Source organism: Humulus lupulus, chromosome X (assembly GCF_963169125.1).
Source record: "Humulus lupulus chromosome X, drHumLupu1.1, whole genome shotgun sequence".
NCBI lineage: Eukaryota > Viridiplantae > Streptophyta > Magnoliopsida > Rosales > Cannabaceae > Humulus > Humulus lupulus.
This window is the reverse complement of record NC_084802.1, coordinates 6,988,927-7,008,789: the sequence shown is the minus strand read 5'-3', so window position 1 is coordinate 7,008,789 and position 19,863 is coordinate 6,988,927. Positions and strand designations below refer to the sequence as shown.

General features: G+C 28.8%; 2 protein-coding genes across 2 annotated transcripts; both read right to left on the bottom strand.

Annotated features, from left to right (window-relative positions):
• Positions 1-726: 726 nt before the first annotated feature.
• LOC133804276 (dehydration-responsive element-binding protein 3) lies at positions 727-2,138 on the bottom strand. The gene has a single exon (XM_062242429.1). The coding sequence runs from the start codon at positions 2,034-2,036 to the stop codon at positions 993-995; it is 1,044 nt and encodes a 347-aa protein (XP_062098413.1). The 5' UTR covers positions 2,037-2,138; the 3' UTR covers positions 727-992.
• A 12,691-nt stretch (positions 2,139-14,829) lies between these two features.
• On the bottom strand, positions 14,830-19,161 carry LOC133807391 (uncharacterized). Its single transcript, XM_062245705.1, has 4 exons — positions 18,763-19,161; positions 18,293-18,409; positions 18,116-18,186; positions 14,830-15,331 (listed from the first exon to the last, which is right to left on the bottom strand). Exons 1-4 carry the CDS (start codon positions 18,928-18,930, stop codon positions 15,058-15,060), a joined length of 630 nt encoding a protein of 209 aa, XP_062101689.1. The 5' UTR covers positions 18,931-19,161; the 3' UTR covers positions 14,830-15,057.
• Between the last annotated feature and the right edge of the window lie 702 nt (positions 19,162-19,863).

The following is a 19,863-nucleotide window of genomic DNA, read 5'->3' as shown; positions in this document are numbered from 1 at the left end:
TAACAACAACACTTAATAATTATTATTACCAAAACCAGAAGAGAAGAAAAGAGAAGAGTGAGTTATTAGTGGCAAAGGTCTGTGTCTTTACTTTATTCAATGATAGATATTTTACATTACAGCAAAAACCCTAATATGGTTAAAATAGGAGAGAAAATCTAGACTATACTATTACCCAAAATAATCAAACTGTCACTGTCATCACTCTTCTCTCACAGCTCACCATGTTTCAACATCTGTCATCACCCATTTTCATATATTAAAAAAAACAAAAACAAACAAAAAAAAAAGAAAAAGAAAAATTGATCCACTACTATGCTATTTATAATAATTAATATATTTTTTTTGTCAATTACACACTTTGTTTTTAGTTTTATTCTCTTGCCAAGTGCATGTACTACATACTCTCTAAAAAACTACACATAATGTTTTAGTGTGTAAGATAATCATGATAATTATATAAAAATTAATATATGACTGTCACAAGTGTTATAGTAATATTAAAAAATATCATATACATATAGGTGCATATATTTATATATATTGAAGTGAGCAACGTCAGCTTATTATATAAATTTCATGAAATTTTGGTACTAGTACGAAAGCAAAGGACAAGATTTTTTTCTACGACAAAATGAAACTGAAACTGATAACATTATGTTTAGTTTTGACTATGCTTCTTTTTTTTTCTTTTTTTTTTTTTAAAACTATTTTGTAGGAAAATAATTAAAGGAAAGGATTTTGATCTTTATTTGGGTAAATTTTCTCTTTCCATTATAATTTACACTGTACAGTTAGAGAACATTACCCAAAAGGAAGAGAGAGGAAGAAAAAGAAAAAGAAAAAGAAAAAAAAAAAAGTTTAAGCCTTCAAAGAAAAATGTAAAAGGCTTAAACACAAAGAACAAAAAAAAGTTCACTCATTCACTCACATCTACAAACCTTTTTTTTTTTTTAAATTAGTAGTGATGATCAAGACGAAGTGACTAATTACTAATTCCATAACAAATCCTCAAAGCTGTTTGAAATCACATAACTGTTTTCCGGCACGGTGGCGCCGTCGCCGAAGTAATCATTTTCCGGCCTTTGCAAGTACCCGAAATTCTCCATGTTCTGTAGCCACGGCGGTGGGTAAACCCAACCCTCCTCCGAGTCAACGAACACGAACTCGTTCCCCGACTCGGCCGAGTCGTAACTCGTTCCGAGTCGGGGCAACTCGACAATCTCGCTGAGCTCGTCGGACTGGTACTCGACGCCGGAGATCTCCATCCCCGACACGAGCGAGGAGAGCGAGGAGGTAGAGGAGGAGGACAGCAATGTAGTGGCGGTGGTTGCTGATGTGGCGGCGGCGGCGGTGGAAGACGGCGCGTGGTCGTCGAAGTTGTGCATTTGGGCAGCTTTGGCGGCGGCGGCTTGAACATCACGCGGCGAGAGCGAAGCCGGGCGAGGGAGGGAGTGAGCGAGTTCTGGGAAGTTGAGAATGGCCGAGTTTCCCTTGATGCTAAGGGCGGCGACGTCGTGAGCTCTGGCAGCCATTTCCGGGGTGGGAAAGGTTCCCAGCCAAATGCGGGACTTCTTCCTCGGCTCTCGGATTTCGGATACCCATTTGCCCCAGTTCCTCATTCGGACCCCTCTATAAACCGGGTGTTTGCTCGAGTCACGGACTCGCTTAACCATCTTCTTAGGACCAACCCCCAAGTGGGTCTGGTGAGTTGACCCGGGAGAAGACGGCGACGGTGGAGGTGAGCTAGAAGAGAACGAGTTGGAGCTGCTCTCAGTCTCTGAACTCAGTTGAAACTCAGCACTAGTAATAGTACTATGACTACTACTCATTGCTATAGTTAACATATAATAAGTTGTTGTTTCAAAGACAGTAAAAAAGACCACTTTGTTTGTAGTAATATCAATAACAAACAAAGATCTTTTCTTTCCTTTGGTTTTAGGTTTGGGGTTTAGTTGTAGTAGAGAAACAAAGTTTTGAGCTTTGGAACAAAGAAACAAGAATGAAGAGAAGAGAAGAGAATAATAACATAACATGCAAGAGAAGGTAATGGTATTATATGGTGTTATTATAGAGATGGTTGAAGTTGAAGTTGAAGAAGAAGAAGAAGATGATGATGAAAAAAAAAAGTTCTGTTTCCCATTATTTTGCAATGAGTCCTAAGGTTTATAAAGATTGAGAGTGAGAGAAAGAGAAAGTGTGTGGGACCCAAGAGAGAAATGGGTCGACTCTTGCTAGTCCCTATGGTGCAATTGGGGTCCCCATCTTCTTGTACGTACGCAACCTCAATTAATTTTTTTCATATACATTTTTTTTGGTTTTAATTTTTAACTTTGAGAAGTTTTTGTTTTAGCCAAAAGAGAAAAAAAGAAAGAAAAGGGATTTACCAAAGTTTCACTATTCATTTCTCTCATCTTATCTACTTCTCTTTTGTCCCTTTTACCGACCCTATATATATAACAATTTTATATGTATAAATATATTACACATTTATGAGTTGTCGACTTTTAATTTGTTTCCTTTACTATTTTAATCATTGTTATTGATAATGTTATTGGTATTATTGTCTTAGCTCTAGAGCTCCAAATAAACTGTTCTGATAATATCCTCATCAACTTGTATTAAAAGAAAATTGAAAATATGAGACAATCGATGTGTGTCTCTTCTGCTTCACAAGTTTGTTTGGTTGGTAGGAAATTTCTGTAGTATTGGCTATGTAGTTTCTTCTATACATATATATATACAGTCAGAAAATTGGTGATCATTATCAATATTTTAAGGTTAAAAAGGCATTTGGGTTTTACAGTGTCATCGTCAATGCTTGTGTACTTTTTCTTTTTTCTTTTATATATATATATATATTTATATGAATAAATATCAGTATTTGACTTTTATGTCAGCATATTTATCATCACCAACATTTATACATATATATTTATAGTCTTAGCTATCTTTTAATTCAGGCCACATGTATAAGCATATAGAAGATAGGGGATTAGCTATTTGTTACTGTTAGTAAATTTTAATAATATATATTTGATCAGAGTTAATTAGGGGTATTTGGCAAAATAATCTTTTATAATAGTTATTTAGTATAATAATTTTGTTTTGTTTTTTTTTTGTAAAATGATCTTTTATTCTTTTGACAACCTATTTAGATTTTAGACAAAAACCATAATAACATTTAAAAAATTGATTAATTTTGACCATTCAATTACTCCTTTGGAGTTGCACCGTAGAATGAATATGTTACTTAATTATTATAGTTTAGATCTTCAATAAATTTGGGTATTTTTATTTTTGAATTTTCATGTGGATGTAAATATATAAATATGTATACCTATTTATTACAACGGAAAAGTGGGGCAGCATATAGAATATATACATACATAGTTTGCCAATAATTATAGACAATATATATTGTTAGTCTATTTGTAATGAATTAGAAGATGGACTACTTTTTCCGTGTACTAATTGTTTAATTGTAAAGGGTTAATTACTAAATATATAATATATCTTTAATTAATATTTTAACATATAAAGAATATGTTTCTGCTTTAGTATTGTTTATTTGTTTAATAACGCACCAATTTAGGGGTAAGCTTCTATATATAGCATAATCCTACCCTAATCAGTAGTGAGTATCGTGTTGTTTTTCTTTCTCAATATATATTAATTTTCTAAACAGAAAGTTAGATTCTTAATCAGAAAGAAAATCAATACAAATGACTACATTCCAGGTGATAAAGATATTTATAAAATAGGGAACTTAGCATAAATGTCCTCCATCTTTTGTTGTTTGATAATTTAGTCCCTGAAAAAAAGGGCAATCAAGTCCTTGAGTTTAAATAGAATTAATTTATCCATTTTTTTTCTCATGAATTTTTTTTATTTTGCAAAAATATCTCCTAAACTATAGCAACCATGGCAAATGCACTCCTTGCATTTCATTCATTTTTTTTAATAATTTGTTGGTGTACGTAGCACTGATATGACACTAATTTGTGCCATTCAAAAGTCCACACAAAAAATGCATAAATAAATAGTAGTCTAAAAGCAAATTATTGAAATATATATTTGTAATTTTAGAGCTAATGTTTGTATATTTAGTATCAATAAATTCAATTTTGACTAACTTGGGTTAATTATTAAATAGATTCTTGTGCTACAATTATACTTGTGACATGTGGTCATATAAGTAAACTATTTTTAAAAAATAAACGAAAGGAGGATCATATTTTGTAATGGTTGCTATAGTTCGAGAGATTTTCACTAGGCAAAAAGTTCGGGGAGAATTTTTGTCAGGCAAAAGAGTTAAGTGGCAAAACTCTACAAGGGCTATATAGTTTAGAAGGAAAAATCCTATTTAACCTAATTTTTTAACTAAAAGTCTTAAGTTATTTATGGATAGTTTTGACAAAAATCACTCAAAACTAAGAATTTTGAGGAGAAAAAATACAATAAGGCCTTAAATATTACTATTGTTAATAAAACTCAAAAGGCTTAACTATATATAAGGACTGAATCGCAAATAAAGTAAAATCTAAGGGCATTTATGCAAAAATCCCTAAATACAGTGCTAGAACATTACAGAAGATAAAAATTAAAGAATATAAGAGTTTTTATGTATATATAAATGATAAAAATTACTACAATCTATATATCTACTTGTTCAAATTTGTGATCGATGGTTCATGACAAGATCTTTCTTCAATTGTTAGGGTCCCATTGAGCCTTCAAAACTAGTCATGGTCCCAAACGATCGTAATAAGATCTGGTAGTAGTTGCACTAGAGGCTTACAATGTACATGAACACACCAACTTTGAGAGCCACCAAACATATATTTATATTTATATATATATAACCTCACACTTATATATATATGTAACTTGTAATTAGGGTCCCTCAATGTATGTTTATATGTATATATATATAGGTAATAATATAAGATCGTCTAATCCCACACAGGTCGAAAATTGAAAATGTGGGCTTAAATATATATGTATATTAATTTTATTATATACATAGCTTAACCCCATTCATATTTATATTTAATGGCACATACCCCACATTTTATAAAATGACAATTTTGTGCCTAATTAATCTATAGGGGCCCCATCTTTCCACTCTATTTTCGACATAAAAAAAAATATAGAATGTACTGAGAATTTAATTTGATCATCATCATTATTTCATGAAGAAAACAAAAATTATTATAAGCCTCATCATGATCGTCCATGAACTTGTACGTACGGACTTTTAGCACAGCCAATGAAAACTCACTTTCATTTGTTCTTTTGACAATGTGGTAAAGATAAATTAATTAATTAATTATTGATATAAATAGGAATTATAATAATCGATTGAGATATCTTATTTATTTCTTGGTGTTTTATTAGCTTATATAGGTACTACTAGTCATTTTTTTACTATTAAACCCATCACCATAATTACTTAATTAATTGATGTCTCATCATCATGATCTCTAATATATTAATTATTACATTTTTGTATGATGGTACATTCTTTTAATCTTAATCAATTCAAAAGTTATGTAAATATGACTAGTCAAATGAATTATTGGTAAATAAATATGGGACCAGATTTTGTTTACTTTTTATAAACCGTCGGATTAATAATTAGATTAATCAAACGGTTATTAATCATTGAAAATGCAAATACGGCAATTAAAATTTAAAGTACATTAATCTTAATCTAACGAAATGGATTCCCATTATTTTGTTTTATCTTTTTTGAAAGTACAAAATATAATATATCTTAATATAAATCAACTGATATATACTATAGTATTGTTGGACTATTATGATGAGTATCGATCTGAAGGTACGTACGTGTGCCCTAAATTGATTAATCATCATCTTAAATCGAAATCAAAGATGACTTGGATCATTAAATGAAAGGAGTGAATAGTTACATCCAAAGCTATGGTCTGATCATTATTAATCACCGTGGTCCTTTGAGGAGGAGGCTTATTATAACATTCTTATAACTTCCGGAGACTTTTGTACTTATATATAAATGTATATATATTTAATTATTTATATATATATATATGAAGTTAAATTAAAGTTGTACCTCCAAAAAAAATGAGCTGTTTGATGCAAAGTTATAAGAACTTGGACCCTTTTTAATGGCAGTCAATTTTCAGCAGTCCTTTTGGTTGTGATGAGAAACATTGTGGTTCTTTATGCATATAAAAGCATGTATATATATATATATATTTATATATATACATATATATATAAATTCTTGGCCACATATATTTTGACTATTAAGTTGCTATTATTATCATGGCCCTTATTATTGTCAAGCTATAGACACCTGGGTCATACATATTGATCTCCAGAAATATTATATATTCATAATTTGAAAATTCAGTTCTCAATGAATATTTACACTACTGTTATATAATCAGTATTAATTTATGCTAATTTTGATAATATCAACTGCAGAACTAGATCGATCTTTAGTGACTATAAAATATAAAATTTGAGTAATTAATTTGGACTTCTGATATATATATATATATGTATATATATGTCTGAAAATACTGTAATTGGAAACCTAACTTATTAACTAGTACAATTAAGATACATCAATTTCAAGTTTTTATTCTGCAGAATTATTTTTTAAAACAAATTTAGAAATTGTATTCAATAATTTGGCCCAAGGAAAACGTTTACTGCCCAAACAAGAAAAGTTTTAGTCACTGAAGTAATCACAACTAAATATGACAGACACAGAAATATATACTCAAATAAATGATATGAAAACAACAGAAGAAAATGTACATATACACATACACTTTAGGCTCTTATATACGTATACATTTATGTAACTATATTGTTTCAATCACAAATATATGGATAGAGATCTCAGTTTAATTATAGCATAGAGTGATATGTATATGTATATGTATAAAAGTAGTTGATGATTGATGTGTATATATCGTTATATTTATTGTTCACTTGATCTTTTCAATGTATATATATTTATTTATTTTTCTGGAATGAGTACTCCCACTCCTTTCTTGAGCTATATGAATATATATATATATATGATATCGTTGTTATTTAGTATTTTAAATTATCTAACACCACATAAATTACCGCCTTATAGTTATTTAGCGATATTGAATAATTCTTATTAAATTTAAATATAAAAACTAATATTAAATTAAAATTCGACACCTAATTTCGTAAATAATGTAAATAATCTCTTTTATCAATTCTCATATGATATCACAACAAAACAAGCTTTTCGTCTTTAATTATGACCACAGAACCGACTTTTCATTAAATAATGTAGATTCTTATTTTTATAAATATATATTTATATATCATTCTCATTCATTAATGTCCCTCCAGGGTAAATTTAATACTTGACTCAATAAGGTCAAATTAAATTACCTACTTCTCAGAAAATTCATTACTGTGTGTTTGCCTTACAGTCCTCTGTATCATATTGCCACTTCAGCTATAAATATATTCTCATTTCAGCTATAGATAAATGGTAAAAAAAATTGTAGGGGTTCATTTTAAGCTCTATTAATGGAGTTCTTCAGTGTTTTTGACTCATGAATAATTTTCGGTGTAATTTTATTTTATGACCGTGTATATTGTAGTTGTTAAGAGCATCTTGCAAATTTTCAGAAAATTCCGAATAGTTTACAGTACCGAAAACTAGGTTCAAACATGTTGCTTTCCACGCGCATAAAAAAAATTAGTCACACGTATAACAACATGTTTGAACCTAGTTTTTGGTACTGTAAACTATTAAAAATTTATTAAAAATCGCACTAATACTCTAAATAATTACAATATACATAGTCATAAAAAAAAAATCACGCCGAAAACTATTCAAAGGTCGAGAACACTAAGAGCCCCACCAATAAGGCTTAAACTAAACCATATAAAGAAAAATTCCTAAATATATGTATATATATATTTATTTATAATTTTAAGGCTTTATTCCTTGTTACAAAATCTATGTTTGTTTGTCAAATATTATAATTCTTTACCCTATACTTATATTTTTAGTCATTTTATTTTAACTTATTGTCATTAATTAATAAGAGCTTTTAAACGGTAGTACTTGTCTGATAAATTAATCATCACAAGGTAAATATGTATATAATTTAATCTAGGATTAATTAGCTAGTATTAGAAGCCCTTTTTAACAACTGTCATCCATGTCTATGAATGTTTTTTTTTTTAAAAAAACAGTGACAACCCTCATTTAATTATTACTGGAGATTTTCATGTTCCTAGTTAAGAATTTTGGGAATTCACTTTGTGATATATTGATACGTAGTGTTAATTCCTAGCTACTTCTTTAATAATATATACATATATATATATATATTGGTCAATACTACATGCGTTATTATTAGCTAATTAATTGATTAGTTATGTAATAACCCTAAACAATTATTTAATTATTGTAAATTGAATGAAATGATGACAAGACTTTAAAGCTAGGAGAATTGCTAAGGGGCATCATTGGTGCCCAACACCACAAGTATGTGGCATACCGTTATTTATGCAATCTAATATCGAGTCTCACTTATTTAAATTTAATAAGGATTATAGGATATCGCTAACCAATCATGAGACGACACCTCATGTGGTGTTGGACACCTTAAGATGCCAAATAGCAACACTCTTAAAGCTAGCTAGGGTTAGTTTTCAAATGTTAATATGAATGCACAATAATAATCATATCTCTTGTGATTAGGGCAAGCTAAGATCTCATTCATTAACAGAATTAATAATCAGACAAATTGTTTCACCAACTAAAAACGACGACTATGTGCTCTCGATTTATCAATTCTTATAGTGTCTGGACTTAGTAAGTTTTCCCGAAATGAGTAAAAAATATATAATATTATATCCAAGTGTTTGAATGAAGAGAGAATTATAAATAAAATTCTTCTCATTTTAGTGAAGGAATAAAATATAATTAGACACCATGTAGTAATTAAATATTTAATCAAACAGCTATAAAGTATATACTACTACTAATTAAGTCTTATAAGTACTAATTAATTAAATAAGTAGTCAGCTCATCCATTTAGCAAACTAAACATAAATCTAAGGCTTCAAAATTTTGTTTGATTTTATCTATAAGAAATAAAGCTTCAAAAAAAAAAAAAAAAAAAACTATTAAAAGTAAGACCTCAAAATACTTTTATATCTAAGCCATTTGGTAATGTTTAGTGTGGCCTGAGTAAAACCCAATATTCCTTTCAATTTATTTATTATTCAACAATGATTTAATATTCTTGTTGCTTATATATTTTTCTCCTATTTATTAATATACACTATTGCCCTATAGAAGTATATATAGTACCATTTTGTCATAACTTGAATGACCCTATAATAATGTGATTGTTACTCTTGTACATAGGGTTATTTCTAAAATTCTTAAAGAAAAAAAAAATGTATTTTCTTTTCTTTGATGAACACACTTGAACTTTAAATTATCTAGATTTGTAAATTTAGTGTATTCTCATTATTGATATTCACATTCTTGAGTAAATGATAACAAGTTTCAATAATTTTAAAAAAAAAAACTGTGCACAATCACCACATCATGAAACTCATTTAATGCTTTTTTTTTCTTTTTTTTTAAAAAAAAAACTAATATGTAATGGGCAAAATAAATAAATGTATGTATATATATTGTCAAACTCATGTTGATAGCAGCTTTCGGTCTGTAAATCATTAAATTGTAGCTCTATCATCCATTATTATTATATAGTACGGAATACATATAAGAATTAATTTTGTGAGTATTTATTTTTATAATTAAATAATTTGTTATTGTGATAATAAACATTATAAGATGAAAAAAAAAATAAAGTCATCTTCATCACTATCAATCACAATTCATATATTTACAAATTATTGAAACATCATTTACTACATTAATGATTTGAATTCTTGGTGTGCAAAAGCTGAACATTTTAATTTTTTTTCTTTATTGGTAAAGTTATATTATTTTTCCCAAAATAAAAAAATTAATATTCAATCCGACAAAGGCTGGGTCTTATTGCTCAGTGTACTGAGTATAATAAGTAAAAAAAAATTACAAAAGAGGAGAAAAAGTAGTCCTAAGCGATATCAACTTGGTTCTTTTGTAAAGCCTAAATCTAAGTAACTTGTCTATGATTTTCTCTTTCTGAAATATTGTCGTATATATTATTTATTATTAATTCAAATAAATCTCAGTAATGCATATGCATTAATTTAGTGTGCCTTAAAAGTCAAAAATAAAGAAATATCATCATATTTTCTTATGTGTATTACAACACTACATGAAAATGATTGTATGCATTTTCTACCATATATTCAGAAAATTGCCAAAAAGTATTATTGGTGCTTAATAACACAAAAAAGTGGCGTATTGCTATTTGGGCAATTCAATATCGGGTCTCACATATTTGAATTTAGGATTTATACATTTTTAGGCTCTGTGTTTTTTCTAATTACCTGTTTGGACCCTGTGTTTTAACAAATTATTTTTTGGACCCTATATTTTGTAAAATGGTTCAAATAGAACCATAAAATGGTTCAATCCGATAAAATAGGGTGTTGTTATATTCAATTTTTTCTTCATCAAAATTGAGTTTATGGGTCTATTTGAACTATTTTATAAAATATAGGGTCAAAAAATGATTTTTTTAAAACACAGGGTTCAAACAGATATTCAGAAAAAATACATGGTTAAAAAATGTATAAAACCTTGAATTTAATAAGTATTATGGGGTATCGCTAATCAATTATAAAGTGTCACCTCGTGTGGTGTTAGACATCTTAAGATGTCAAATATCAATACTCGTATATTAATTATCACGTGCATATATATATCACGTCATATATAATTCTAGCTTCTAACACCATATTTATTCAAACACATTTAATTAAGGCTTTAAATTTTTTCGATTATTATATATCTACTTGGATTAAAATTTAATGATTCATTGAGTAATAACGTACGGTCCCATTAATCCAACCATACATTAATCTTACAAGATAAACGAAATACATTATGCCCTATAGTTAAAGCACCATGATATAATTAAATAGATAATATATGCTTTAGTTAATAATATGTACCTTTCTCTTGAAGGTGATCGAAGATTTATATATATAGCTTATATGAGTGTGTAAATATAGGTGCCAAGCTATAGCTAGGGTAAGAAAACTTGTGCTTCTTATCTAGTAATATTGTACTACATAAATATATATATATAAGATAATTTTTTTTTATAGGGGCTTCACTTTAAACTTTATCGGTGGAGCTCTCAGTATTTCTCGACCCGTGAACAGTTTTTGGTGCGATTTTTTTATGACCGTATATATTGTAGCTATTTAGAGCATCCTGCAAATTTTTAGAAAATTTCGAATAGTTTACAGTACCGAAAACTAGGTTCAAACATGTTGATATCCACGCGCATAAAAAAAATTAGTCATGCGTGCAACAACATGTTTGAACTTAGTTTTTGGTACTGTAAACTATTTAGAATTTTCTGAAAATTTGCAGGAAGCTTTAAATAGCTACAATATATACGATCATAAAAAAAATTGCGCTGAAAACTATTTACGGGTCGAGAATACTGAGAGCCCCACTAGTAGGACTTAAGGTGAAGTCTTTATCATAGAATTATATATATATATGTATTTATATATATAGTCCTTGATTGTCCCTCATATTTTTTTTACTTCTTTCCTGAAATAAATGATTACAAAATCCAACTTTATTAGATTGTCTATTTATTTTTGGCCATTCTTTAAAATTGTATTTTATATATATAGACCAGTTTCATATTAATGAGCAGAGACCTAGACACTATAACGGGAATCAGACTACTGATCATATAAAATCATAAAATACTATTTATATAAGTTATTTTTAACAGACTGACATTGTTTGAAGGACACGTGGTACTAAATTCAGTAATATATATTAACTCATTAGTAAAATCAATATTACTATTAATAATATAATTGATTAATGTTACTTGTTCAAATATATAACTATAGATATGTGTAGTTGTATCCCAATTGATATTACTTTATCTATTTCTATAGATTTATATATTTAAAAAATAAATTTTGATATTGAGTTTTTGTTATATATATTATTAAATAGCTGGAGATGAATTTCAAAGCATCATGCATTATAGCTGTCCTTGCCAACCCAACCACATCTTGATCCATCGATCACCATATCAACTATTATATCTCTTCTATATAATAAATGTGTAGATAACAGAAATTTTTTATTTTTTTTAATGTTAATTTTAACGAAATATTCTTATATTTAATAGTAGTTTATAAATACTTAAACTTAAATAAAATAAAATAAATAATAAAAAAAATGATATTTTTGAAATATTTTACAATGATAATTATTTAAAAATAATAAAATCATATATTTTATAACTTAAATAAAATTTAATTAAACTTAAACTCACTTATTAAAATAATATCATATTAAACATATAATATAATCTACTATAAATTAGTAACAAATTTTTTTTTTTAAATTCTAGAAAGAATCTTAAATTTAAAATCCAAGTATAATATTTAATATTACATTAATCATATAATATATATATTCTTGATGTCACTCTCAAATTCAAAAACTAGAATAAACATAAACTTAAACAAAAATAAATAAATTATTTAATTAAAATATAATATTTATTTCAAAATTTACATGACATTAATATAAATTTAATAAAAATAATTAATAAATTCTATAAATAAAACTAAGCAAACGTACATATTGCACGTTGCTTATATATATAAATATATATATATATACATGAAAGATTTCTAAATGGTTACTACCTATAAATGGGTACTAACAATTATGATGATGTGGCAACATAATGACTTGGTATAGTAAGTCACCAACATGTAAATATTTTTCTTTACATTAATTTCTAATATAGTTATTATTTTTTACCATAATTAATGTTTTTTCCAACCAATGAGAGACACTACTATATTTAGAAAATTGACATGCATTTGAAAAATGAAAAGTTTGCAATATTATATTTTCATAATAAATACACGTTTTTCATCAAGTAACCCTTCAAAAAATTTGAAAAAATTAAGATTTATTTGTAGAAATATTAATTAACAACTATAAATATGGACCATAGATCTTAATCCAATAGATAATATTAAAATAATCATCCATGGATAGTAATCATTAAGAGTGCACCCACATATACATATTTTATATATATAGCTACGTAGTATAGTTTTTCTAAAATAGTTTTTCTAAAATTTATTCATTTAATTAAGGTAACTTAACAAAATGAATATTTTAAGTTATTTTAGACACTAGTCTAGTTTTAATAATTTTTTTGTGAAATGATTTTTCATAATTTAAATAGTTAGTCGAAAATTTAGATAGAATTTTAGACCGAGATTATTTTACAAAAAAACAAATTATCAAAAAGTAGATAAAGTGTAAAATCACTTTAAAAAAATTATTTTCATCAATTTCTCTTCAATTAAATATATCTTATTACATGTGATCATGAATTCAGCCGCAGCAGAATTAATAAGCTAGGACCTTTCTAAGGAAAACTCAAGAGATATTTAAGAATCCCATGATGATATTGCATTTCACCTGAACTTTATATATATATATATATATATATATATATAAAAGCAGTTGTTCATAGCTGGTTTCATTATCAAAACCCACATTTTGTATACTTAAGATATCACACACATATATATATATACATGTATATAAAAACGTATATAGTTACAACCCATCAACATTAATTCGTGTTGGTGCATGATCTCTTTGTTGGAGTGTAGCTATAAATGTATGTACATGATGATATGGAACTGTGGCCATAAAGGGGGGCCTGGTAGCTACGCTGTTATATTTATATGCACACAAACATGTGTGTATATATATGTGTGTATATAAAATATCTTTTACCTTGTTTTGCACCACATGTAGTGCCCATACACGGCTTTTAAAGATTGATTCCATGACCTAGCTAAGAGAGTGTATTATACATGGGACATGAACTATATACCACTGATTCTACAACAGTGTTATATATCAGAAGATCGATATATATATATTGGCTTCTCTTATCTCTGATCATAATTAATCTATACATCCCATATTCACATGCAAACCATGTGAAGAGACCTGCGAAACCCCATCTAGATATTTACACATGTAATTATAAATATGTATATATAATCATATATACATATAGCTAGTAATATATGGCAGCTCAATTCTAAAGCATTAATAATCTGTTCATGATATTCATATATACAATGAATCGTTATGGCTGCTGTGCTGGGGTACGTACGTAAGTACGTACTAATAATTTTATTTTATGTCTTTTCATTCGTTGAGCAGCTCAAGAACTATACCTATTTTTAGAGCATTTATTATTTGATATGGAAGTCTACATAAAACCACTGCTATAGCTAGCTGTTATTTGATAAATATTTAATGGCCTGGTTTTTTTTCGACATGATTCAGTGGCTCATAGTTTTCTAAAATACTCTCTATGGATTTGCTATATGTATATTGGTTCAGATAACAGACTGATACATATAAATATATATATAACTAATATATGTCTTGTCATTTGATGAAAACTAGCTATTCCCATCAACTATACATATATATATATATTATATAAAGAAAAGTACTGTCTATCCAAATAGTAGCGCCCCAATGTTTTTCACATATGTATAAATGTAATATCAAAGATTGAAGCATAATAGTAAGACAATTATGTAATGTAAGAGAAGTAAATTGAGAATCATTTAATACGCCAATCTTATTGTTTTAATTCACAAATTATTCCAAACTAAAATAAATGTACTTTTGTTTTATCACCTATGTTGGTTTACAGTAAAAAAAAACTCAACTCTTTTATGGTGTCTACAATTTAATGTAAAGGATTGCACTAAAGCAATTTCCAGAGAAAAGCCGCTACAGAACTAGCTATAGGGGGCTCTTTATTCCCTTTAGAATCTCCTTCTCTTGGGACTTAAAATGAAGTCATCATCATCATCATCACTATCACTCAAAACTCTCTTCTTTGTGCCATTCTTTGAAGCCAGCTGCTGCGGCTGCTTCTTCTGTGAACTTTCCGGCCTGCTTGGTGGTTTGCTCAGTGGTTTGCTTGGTGGTTTTGAGGGTTTCATAGGAATTCCCGACCGAAGTTCCTTCTGCCTTCTCTGCTTCTTTTCGAACGCCTTTTTGGATCTTTCAGGGGACAACAAACCATGTTCCATCATCCTGCAAATTGAGAAAACATAACAATGTAATGTTTAATATTTTGTATCTAGAATCTGAATAACATTGTGTTGAGTGCATAATCAAGTTAATGAAACAGGAATTCATTTGTGTGATGTTTCTGCTGATCATATACAAGACTAGCTAGTACTGTGAATAGTTAAGTGAAGGTCAGTATATAATGCATAACTACACAATATGATGACACTGTCACCTTAACACACAGAAAATTTAAGGCTTTGTAAGATCCATAACAAGTCAAGTGATCAGTTTCAATGAATTTAGCAAGACTATTGGTCCACGGGAGTATGATAAGAAACAACAGCTCTACACTCAGAAATAAAAGAAGTTAAACACGCCAAGCAGAAGAGTATTAATCCTGTGTCTTTGTTTTCATCAATTTCTTATATGCACAGCCTTATCTGTACCTCATAGTTGATTATTATCAATGCAAGTACATAACAAAGATATGGGCAATCTATCATTGGGAAAACTGCTACTAAAGTGAGTTGGTCATACTGGGTACCAAACTAAGCCAGACATCAGTGCAGCATAACCCAAGCAAATTGCAGGATCACACACACACACGTTCTCTATCATAACATATTTTGAAGATCATAAAAGTAAGGACCCTCCACTCCTAGATATTAGTGTTTTGGAATTAAAATTAAAAAAATGAGTTGCACGCAATTTATGCATATGTTAATTTGAAGTCATGACTCATAATTACATTAAAAGAAGTACTCTAATATCATGTTCTCTTCCTCTAAACAGACTTAGACAATGTCAAGAATCTAACGAAAATGCTAATGGACGTTGCCAACCTAGTAGCAGATAATTTAGTTTGTGAAGTTTCAAGAAGAACAAAACAAAGCAAAAGAGAATAAGGATTCTTCAAGTTGACCCCAAAGTAGTTGACTATTCCACATAAGATAGTTCAAAGTCTGCAAACAACATCTGATTCAATTCAAGCATTTTTCATCATGACCGGATGGAAGCAGATTAATATAAACCTCTGCAAGAGAAGTAATTATTTAAAAAAATTTATCAAAACTAAATACCACCTAGACAGATCTAACCCTGCAAAGTGAACTAAGGGATAAAAAGAGAGCTATAAATACAAACCAACACTACAATCAAGAAAGAGGGGAAAACTAATCGCTGAATCAATATCTTGTTGAGGATCTCCCTGAAATTCAAGGGTAGGTGTGAACCTCGCTAAACATAGCCTGAGGGACCTTACAAACATCCAAGCCGACTTCTGCCATTCTTTCTAGAATGAAATTAGAGACAAACATTCAAGAGACCATATTAGTCAGTCCTGAGGGAATGCAGATGGAAATTGTAGGATCACTGATGGAACTATAGGGAAGAAGAGTTACGAACATAAATAACTTCTGACCATAGCAGATGCAGAAGAGAGTGAAGTTTGTCTTTTCTGGAGATTATATCTAGTAAACAATCATATATAGACTGTGGCAAGAATAACCCCTACCCTGTACTGAAAACAGAAATGCTTGAACCATATATGTCTTTCCTCAGACAAAATAATTAATTACATAAATGAAACAGAGAAGACTTCATGACAGGAAAGGATTGAGGAACACAGGATAACTGATGGGAAAGAGTAAAGTTAGGCAGAAGATCAATCAATGGTGATCTATATACTGGTATTTACGGGAGAAAATGAAAACTCTTAGGAGTTAATGATCTATGGCAAAATTTTAAGCTATAAAATGAAGAAAAAATTTCAAGGAGACTCCTCTTCCAAAGGATTTTTTTCTTTAAAATTCCGTGATAGCGGTCACTCATCAAATAGTATGTAACACTCGTGGAAAAACATGGTAGCACAGCTTTTGATAACATATAGTATAATGCCATAAAGAAGATATATGATAAGCATAAGAGTTTGGGGAAATTGAGTATCTTAGGGAGTAATCTGATTTAAATCAAAATTATTTTCCCCTTTCTTGATGTTTTTTACACTAGAATAACCCACCTGGTGAGCTTCTGCTATATACAGCAACAAAATTCCATGAAGAGGCACTAGTATATATAAAAGGTGAGAAAAACAAACAGATGAGGAGCTGCAAAAATAATAGAAGAGAATGAACATAGTAAAACTAAATCAACTAAAAAGTACTCTGAACTAAGGAAGGTAAAAAAACCATTTGTGTATTTCCTTATGTCTAGAATATTATACACCACAATAGATTGATCAGGGGATGAGTTTTGTTGTCTGTCAAGGTAAATGTAGTATTGTCACATTGACTTTAAAAAAAACAGATTACTTAAATCTTTCCTTATGTTCAGGAATAGAAATCTGGAAGATATAGCATTAGAAAAGTACACAACTGTACTTTTTGTCTGTATCGATCTGTCATGTACAGCATCGACATTTATCTCCAGTCAGTCAGTCAATAAGACCATGCAAACTATGAGCATAAAGACAGTTGCCTTATTATTATTAATTTTCAAATAATACTCAAACTTCTGTACACCTTCACAACCAGAATAGCAAATAAGAACATATTAGAATATATCCTATATACCAATCAAGATCATCAAAAGATGACTCGATGATCAAAACCGCTTAGCAAGCTTACCTGAGTTTCAATTTAGAGAAAACTGATAAATAAGTGACCACACAATTTACTTAAACTGTTTTTGATGATTAATTACAGAGAAGAATCTAAACAAAGAATGCTTTAATTTTGTTTGATAAAAAAGCTAATGGTACCTCAAAGGTTCTTCAACAATTAGATTAAGGAACACAGCAGTACTAACCAAAATTCTGCCATTTCACTGCTAGGAATCTGTTTTGACAATGACTCGTAGAAGATCCTCAGGGGCTCTCTCTGTTAATAGGAAGCAGCCAAAAAAAAAAAGATGATGAAACTGTATCATATTAGACATCTTCCTTAATAAAAAAGAAAGGAAAAATTTTGGTTGCAAAGTCAGAACCTCTTCAGGAGGGTCAAATTTCTGGCCAGCCAAGGTATAAACTTTCTTCTGTTTCACCTTAGTAGTAACAGTTGATGTTGCTGTTTTTGATGACACTATTGTTGCTTTAGTTTTTACCTTCAAATTTAAACTATCAATGTTAAATCACATCACATCACATCTCAATACCAAATTAGCACAATTACATAAGACAGATACAATCCAATCTCAACCTTGCGAAACACCAAATCAATCGTCGCAATTCAAAGGAACCAATCCAGAAACCCCAAAACCCCCAAATTAAAAAATCCACACCAAAAAAAATAAGCTAATTTTCTCATACAACCTAATCCAGCAACGCATTCACCCAAAAACATCCTCGTTCTATTCGGAACAAGTTGAAGAAAATCCAGTATTGTATAATCCATTCACCCAAGCTCCAAAGATTACAACTTAACAAAAAGAAATCAAAAGATATCAACTGGGTATACCTCAGTCTTTACTGTAGTTGTTATTGATTTGGACTTTGAATCAATACCCTGCCGGCTTGAGCTCTCGATCTTCTTCCGATTGATAGAATGGTCAATTTTTCCCTTCGAAGAACCATCTTGGTTACTGGGTTTCAACTTCACCACAGCTGTTTTCGTCTCTGACGCCATAGATATCTATAAATATATATATATATATATATATATATGTTTTTTGGGTATTGATCTGGTTCAGTTCTTATCTTATTGAAAATTCTTCAATTTGAGCTCGCTTTTTTTCACTTTTATAAATAGATTCAATGATTTTCTCCAAAACCCAGACTTAATTTTTCTTATAAAAAGTGAAAATCGTAAAAGAAAAATAAAATTATTAAATAGATTTTGGTTTGGTTTTTTTATTTTTCTTCCGGGTGTTCCAATGGGGAAGAAGTAGTTTCTGTACCGAAGCTACGTTGAAATGACTGAAATGCCCTTTCAACTTCGCGCGAAACCAGGGTAAATATGTCATTATACTCATAATGCTAACTGGTAAAGTGAATTGAGTCTTCACTGTAAAGCAGTAAGTATGTTTAAGAACTTGAATCTTACACTCTTTTTTTTTTTATCTCATCATTTAAAATTTGAAAAATTATCATTCATTTATAAATAAATATATATATATTAATATATATAGGAATTTGTATTTAAATAAAGATGTGATAGAATAAATGTAAGTAAATATACAACAGGTATTTCTATCTACACATTTTTTAATTAATTGATTCTTTTAATATATATCTTTATTATTAGTTATTTAACAATAAACTTAAATTTTATATTTTAATACATTAACTAAATAATAAGTATAAAATAAATTATAAATGTTATGAGGTAAGTTTTTTTTTAATTTTTAATATTATTTGTTCTTATTTAGGTGTAAGAAAATAAAATTTATTTTTTTACAATTGAATTTTTTTTTAATATGGAGATGTATTTTTTTTATATTATTTTGATAAGATATGTCGGTAGAAGGATTTTATTTTTTATTTATAAAAAGATAATTTTGTACAGATATATGAAAAGAAATTTTTTAATTTTATGAGTAATTAGAAAGTAGTGATGAGC